Genomic DNA, 7,622 nt, shown 5'->3' with positions numbered 1-7,622 from the left:
AGGAAGGGTGGAGGTAGAGGACGATAGAGGATGGAGGGTGGAGGTAAAGGAGGGTGGAGATAGAAGAAGGGTGTAGATAGAAGAGGAAGGGCAGAGGTAGAGGAGGATGGAGGGACAGGAGGATGGAAGGTAGAGGAGGGAGGATGGAGGTAGAGGAGGGAGGGAGGGTGGAGGTAGAGCAGGGTGGAGGGAGGGAGAGGAGGGAGGGTGGAGGTAGGAGGAGGGTGGAGGTAGGAGAGAGAACAGTAACAGACAGAACAGTCTATGACTAGGGTGGCTGGAGTTTGACATTTTTTAGGGCCTTCCTCTGACACCACCAGGTATAGAGGTCCTGGATAGCAGGAAGCTTGGCATCAGTGATGTACTGGGCCGTTCGCACTATCCTCTGTAGTGCCTTGCAGTCCGAGGCCGAGCAGTTGCCGTACCAGACAGTGATGCAACCAGTGGTGCTGCTGTAGAACTTGAGAACTTTGAGAATTTGAGGACCCATGCCAAATCTTTCAGTCTCCTGAAAATACTGAACTGTATTTGGCATGGGTCCTCAGATCCTAAAAAAAATGACATTGCCAAAGCAAGTGAAATGGATTAACAAAAGCGAAATAAACAATAAAAAGTCAACAGTAAATATTACAGTCACACAAGTTCCAAAATAATAAAGACATTTCAAGTGTCATAGTATTGTACAGTGCCTTGCAAAAGTATTCGCCCCCTTGAACTTTGCGACCTTTTGCCACATTTCAGGCTTCAAACATAAAGATATAAAACTGTATTTTTTTGTGAAGAATCAACAATAAGTGGGACACAATCATGAAGTGGAACGACATTTATTGGATATTTCAAACTTTTTTAACAAATCAAAAACTGAAAAATTGGGCGTGCAAAATTATTCAGCCCCTTTACTTTCAGTGCAGCAAACTCTCTCCAGAAGTTCAGTGAGGATCTCTGAATGATCCAATGTTGACCTAAATGACTAATGATGATAAATACAATCCACCTGTGTGTAATCAAGTCTCTGTATAAATGCACCTGCACTGTGATAGTCTCAGAGGTCCGTTAAAAGCGCAGAGAACATCATGAAGAACAAGGAACACACCAGGCAGGTCCGAGATACTGTTGTGAAGAAGTTTAAAGCCGGATTTGGATACAAAAAGATTTCCCAAGCTTTAAACATCCCAAGGAGCACTGTGCAAGCGATAATATTGAAATGGAAGGAGTATCAGACCACTGCAAATCTACCAAGACCTGGCCGTCCCTCTAAACTTTCAGCTCAAACAAGGAGAAGACTGATCAGAGATGCAGCCAAGAGGCCCATGATCACTCTGGATGAACTGCAGAGATCTACAGCTGAGGTGGGAGACTCTGTCCATAGGACAACAATCAGTCGTATATTGCACAAATCTGGCCTTTATGGAAGAGTGGCAAGAAGAAAGCCATTTCTTAAAGATATCCATAAAAAGTGTTGTTTAAAGTTTGCCACAAGCCACCTGAGAGACACACCAAACATGTGGAAGAAGGTGCTCTGGTCAGATGAAACCAAAATTGAACTTTTTGGCAACAATGCAAAACGTTATGTTTGGCGTAAAAGCAACACAGCTGAACACACCATCCCCACTGTCAAACATGGTGGTGGCAGCATCATGGTTTGGGCCTGCTTTTCTTCAGCAGGGACAGGGAAGATGGTTAAAATTGATGGGAAGATGGATGGAGCCAAATACAGGACCATTCTGGAAGAAAACCTGATGGAGTCTGCAAAAGACCTGAGACTGGGACGGAGATTTGTCTTCCAACAAGACAATGATCCAAAACATAAAGCAAAATCTACAATGGAATGGTTCAAAAATAAACATATCCAGGTGTTAGAATGGCCAAGTCAAAGTCCAGACCTGAATCCAATCGAGAATCTGTGGAAAGAACTGAAAACTGCTGTTCACAAATGTTCTCCATCCAACCTCACTGAGCTCGAGCTGTTTTGCAAGGAGGAATGGGAAAAAATGTCAGTCTCTCGATGTGCAAAACTGATAGAGACATACCCCAAGCAACTGACAGCTGTAATCACAGCAAAAGGTGGCGCTACAAAGTATTAACTTAAGGGGGCTGAATAATTTTGCACGCCCAATTTTTCAGTTTTTGATTTGTTAAAAAAGTTTGAAATATCCAATAAATGTCGTTCCACTTCATGATTGTGTCCCACTTGTTGTTGATTCTTCACAAAAAAATACAGTTTTATATCTTTATGTTTGAAGCCTGAAATGTTGCAAAAGGTCGCAAAGTTCAAGGGGGCCGAATACTTTCGCAAGGCACTGTATATACTGTATACAGTGTTGTAACGATGTACAAATAGTTAAAGTTTAAAAAAAATGAAAATTAATAAACATAAATATGGGTTATATTTACAATGGGGTTTGTTCTTCAATGCTTGCCCTTTTCTTGTGGTAATGGGTCATCACAAATCTTGCTGCTGTGAATTGCACACTGTGGTATTTTACCCAATTGATTTGGGAGTTTATCAACAAAAAAAAATAACTTTGTGGGTCTGTGTAATCTGAGGGAAATATGTGTCTCTAATATGATCATACATATGGCAGGTTAGGAAGTGCAGCTCAGTGTCCAACACATTTTGTGGGCAGTGTGCACATAGCCTGTCTTCTCTTGAGAGCCAGGTCTGCCTACGGCGAACTTTCTCAATAGCAAGGCTATGCCTATCTCTCTCTCTCTCTCCTCTCTCTCTCTCTTCCTCTCTCTCTCTGTTTCTCTCTCTCTCCCTCTCTCTCTCTCTTCCTCTCTCTCTCTGTTTCTCTCTCTCTCCCTCTCTCTGTGCCCCCAGGCCTAGTTCATGTGGGTAGGTAAATGTTGAAGCATCCCTGGTTAACAGTGGTGTCATCATTAACAGAAGGGGGGTTATACATGCATAAAATTAGTGTGTAGCACGCACAGAGACAGGAATAACAGCACTCAGAGAGAGAGAGAGAGAGAGACTGACAGAGCGAGAGGCGGGGACAGAGCGAGAAAGAGAGAGAGAGGGACTGACAGAGAGAGAGAGAGAGAGAGAGACTGACAGAGAGAGGGGGGGGACAGAGCGAGAGCGAGAGAGAGAGGGACTGAGAGACCGTGTTCATGTTAGAAGACTCCATCTCCCTAGAGGGGTCTCATACGTGCTGAGAATACTATGAACACAGAACATCTGCATAGTTCATGCATACACACATTCACAGGACATACACATCTGCACCCACACATGCCAGTATTCTGTGCACATACCTGGGTTCACACACAGATGAATCATCATCAGAGGCATGTGTCCAACTCGTGGCTTCTCTGGATAACTGTCTCCTTCCCACATTGCAGTAGAGTAGAATAGAAACATAGCATATGTCAGAACTACGCATGGTGTAAATTAAGACCAAGCATGGTTGATTAGATCATTATCATCACTGATTTAGAATAGAGTAATTTGAGCTTTTGATGTGAAGTCTTTTAGACTTTCTGTGATGACCTAGACTGTTCAAAGCAGAGTGCTCTTATGTTACAGCTACCTCTGGTGGTGTTAAAAATAAACTACAGTTTACTTGAAGAAGAATAGTAGAATAAATATGGTGGCATAGCATGTGGACCTATATGTCTCTCTATGTCCTGTTGCAGGATCCTGGATTTCCGCCGTGTCCCTCCTGTAGCCGGTAGACTATTGAATATGACTAAAGAGATCAAGGACGTGACCAGAGACAAGAAGCTGTGGAGAACCTTCTTCATCTCACCAGGTACTGAACCAGACATGCTACACTCCTCTGTTCTCTGTGTCCTATAGGACAGTAGTCTGAGGTTCAAACACAATTGTCTTGAGCAATGAAACTGAATGAGTCAAATTCAATGAAACTGACAAGGGAAGCTTATACAGCTTTATTCACATCAGGGGGATTTAGAGAAACAATGTAGCTTTGATCATGTTAGGGGAATTTAGCGAAACAAGGTAGCTTTATTCAAGTTAGGGGAATTTAGCAAAACAAGGTAGCTTTATTCAAGTCAGGGGAATTTAGCAAAACAAGGTAGCTTTATTCAAGTCAGAGGAATTTAGGAAAACAAGGTAGCTTTATTGAAGTTAGGGGAATTTAGCAAAACAAGGTAGCTTTATTCATGTCAGAGGAATTTAGGAAAACAAGGTAGCTTTATTGAAGTTAGGGGAATTTAGCAAAACAATGTAGCTTTCTTTATTCACATCAGGGGGGTTGAGTTCAGGGCTCTGTGCAGGCCAGTCAAGTTCTTCCACACTAATTTCTACAAACCATTTCTGTATGGACCAAGCTTTGTGCACGCGGACAGTGTTATGCTGAAACAGTAAAGGGCCTTCCACAAACTGTTGCCACAATGTTGGAAGCACAGAATCGTCTAGAATGTCATTGTATGCTGTAGCTTTAAGGAGCCTAGCCTAGCCCGAACCATGGAAAACAGCCCCAGACCATTATTCCTACGCCAAACTTTACAGTTGGCACTATGCATTGGGGCACGTCGCGTTCTCCTGGCATCTGTCAAACCCAGATACGTCCATTGGACTGCCAGATGGTGAAGCGTGATTCATCAATGTATAGAACACGTTTCCACTGCTCCAAAGTCCAATGGCGGCGAGCTTTACACCACTCCAGTTGACGCTTGGCGGTGCGCATGGTGATCTTAGGCTTGTGTGCGGTTGCTCGGCCATGGAAACACATTTCATGAATCCCCCGCTGAACAGTTATTGTGCTGACATTGCTTCCAGAGGCAGTTTGGAACTCGGTAGTGAGTGTTGCAACCAAGGAGACTATTTTTACACGCTACCCACTTCAGCACTCGGCAGTCCATTCTGTGAGCTTGCATGTCCTACTACTTTGTGGCTGAGCTGTTGTTGCTTCTAGAAGTCTCCACTTCACAATAGCAGCGCTTACAGTTGACCAGAGCAGCTCTAGCAGGGCATCAATTTGACTAACTAACTTATTGGAACGCTGGCATCCTATGAAGGTGCCACGTTGAAAGCCACTGAGCTCTTCAGTAATTCCATTCTAGTGCCAATGTTTTTCTTTGGAGATTGCATGGCTGTGAGCTCGATTTTATACAGCTGTCAGCAATGGGTGTGGCTGAAATAGCCGAATCCACAAATTTGAAGGGGTGTCCACATACTTTTAGTGTAGCTTTGTTCATGTCAGGGGAATTTAGCGAATAAGGTTGCTGCATTCATGTGAGGGGAACAAAGCAGTGGTGAAACTTAGGTTCCTTACGATATGATATATGTCTCTTTTCACACACTTTGGTGAAACTTCCATTTTTGTGTGTTGCACTTGCATTCAGTTCCCACTCTGCACAGACAGATTCAATTCAATGTCTATTCCACATTGGTTCAATGTAATTTCATTGAAATTACGTGCAACCAATGTTGTGTGTCCAGTGAGTAGCGTCTATGAATCAGATAATTATACATAGTATTGGCGTCAAACAGAAGAACCAAGGACACAGTTAGTTCCTGATGTTGTGAGGTATTTACAGAACAACTGGTGCAGTGAGATTAGGATATCAGGACCTGCTTAGGCAAAGGAATTGTAACAGTAGAGCAAAGGATGCAGTATATGGTAAAATGGATGGCTGCGGTGTTGCCGTTATAATGAGTACATGATGCTTGGACTGCTAAGGCATAAATGTATGAAAGTGTATTATTATTTTAAATGTATGTGGTTCTGTTCTTGTCTATTAATGTTCTGTATTATGTCATGTTGTATGTTTTGTGTGGACCCCAGGAAGAGTAGCTGCTGCTTTAGCATTAGCTAATGGGGATCCTAATCAAATACAAAACATTATAATATGAACATATCAACTGTGTTAAAGGACTGTAGATGGTTCTATTGGTCACCAAATTGACAAATCAATATCACCAACTAAGCCATTCATGTCAACTATGTAATTTCTCAGCCAACAACATCTGTTTCTACGGGGAGTGTTCGTACTACTGCTCTACGGAGCATGCTCTGTGCGGTAAGCCAGACCAGATCGAGGGTTCTCTGGCTGCCTTCCTCCCAGACCTGGCCCTGGCAAAACGCAAGACCTGGAGAAACCCCTGGAGACGATCCTACAACAAACGCAAGAAAGCAGAGTAAGGCACCAATACAAGCATGACATAATATAGCAAATAGAGTGGTGCATTTATATACAGGCTTATACACCCATGTAGAGTTTGAAGAGTTAAGATGTTGAACAGTTTTATTTTAAGGTTGTTCACTCGATAGGTAGATGTACATACTGTATATGATCATTACTCTGCTGTGTGTGTGTGTGTGTGTGTGTGTCTGTGTGTGTGTGTGTGTGTGTGTGTAGGTGGGAGGTAGACCCTGACTACTGTGAAGAGGTTAAACAGACCCCTCCCTACGACAGTGGCACCCGTCTATTGGACATCATGGACATGACCATCTTTGACTTCCTCATGGGTGAGACCACACCTCTTAATACATACTTCACAGGAGGCTGCTGCGGGGCGGACGTCTCATAATAATGACCAGAAAGGCGCAAATGGAATGGCATCAAACACCTGGAAACCATGTGTTTAATGTATCTGATACCATTCCACTGATTCCACCAGTCATTACCACGAGCCTGTTCTTCCCAATGGCACCAACCTCCTGTGACTTACATCAGTGGAGGCTCCTCAGAGGAGGAAGGGGAGAACCATCCTCAGTGAAAACATTTTTTTACCATCTTCTTAGGGCTGCAATCTTGTTAACGGGATCGATATGACAACAGCCAGTGAAAGTGCAGGGCGCCAAATTCAAAACAACAGAAATCTCATAATTAAAATTCCTCAAACATACATGTATCTTATACCGTTTTAAAGGTAATCTTGTTGTTAATCCAACCACAGTGTCCGATTTCAAATAGGCTTTACAGCGAAAGCACCACAAACGATTATGTTAGGTCACCACCAACTCACAGAAAAACAGCCATTTTTCCAGCCAAAGAGAGGAGTCACAAAAAGCACAAATAGAGATAAAATTAATTACTAACCTTTGATGATCTTCATCAGATGTCACTCATAGGACTTCATGCCACACAATACATGTATGTTTTGTTTGATAAAGTTCATATTTATGTTTAAAAAATCTCAGTATACATTGGCGCGTTACATTCACATCCGGTGATATTGCAGAGAGCCACATCATTTTACAGAAATACTCATTATAAATGTCGGTGAAAATACAATTGTTAGACATGGAAATATAGATATCCCTCTCCTTAATGCAACCGCTGTTGCAGATTTCAAAAAAACTTTACGGAAAAAGCAAACCATGCAATAATCTGTGACCGGCGCTCAGAAAACAAAAACAAATTATCCGCCATGTTGGAGTCAACAGAAATCAGAAATAACATTATAAATATTCCCTTACCTTTGATGATCTTCATCAGAATGCACTCCCAGGAATCCTAGTTCCACAATAAATGTTTGTTTTGTTCGATAATGTCCATTATTTATGTCCAAGTAGCTACGTTTGTTAGGGAGTTTAGTACACAAATCCAAGCGCTCGTGCAGGTCCAGCCAAACGTCGGACGTAAACTTCAAAAAGTTATATTACAGGTCTTAGAAACATTTCAAACTAAGTATAGAATCAATCTTT

The 7,622-nt window shown here is 42.4% G+C and overlaps 1 protein-coding gene across 1 annotated transcript in view; it reads left to right on the top strand.

Annotated features, from left to right (window-relative positions):
- The window catches only part of LOC110502911 (extracellular serine/threonine protein kinase FAM20C), a 109,305-nt gene that overhangs the window by 84,788 nt on the left and 16,895 nt on the right, over positions 1–7,622 (top strand). Inside the window, exons 5-7 of the mRNA XM_036960674.2 lie at positions 3,640–3,755; positions 5,929–6,109; positions 6,331–6,440. Coding sequence (XP_036816569.2) covers positions 3,640–3,755; positions 5,929–6,109; positions 6,331–6,440 — 407 coding nt within the window. The remainder of the gene's footprint in view (positions 1–3,639; positions 3,756–5,928; positions 6,110–6,330; positions 6,441–7,622) is intronic.

Source organism: Oncorhynchus mykiss, chromosome 23 (assembly GCF_057628025.1).
Source record: "Oncorhynchus mykiss isolate SJ-2025 chromosome 23, ASM5762802v1, whole genome shotgun sequence".
NCBI lineage: Eukaryota > Metazoa > Chordata > Actinopteri > Salmoniformes > Salmonidae > Oncorhynchus > Oncorhynchus mykiss.
Note: the sequence above shows the minus strand (reverse complement) of the source record. Positions and strands in the feature narration are given on the sequence as shown.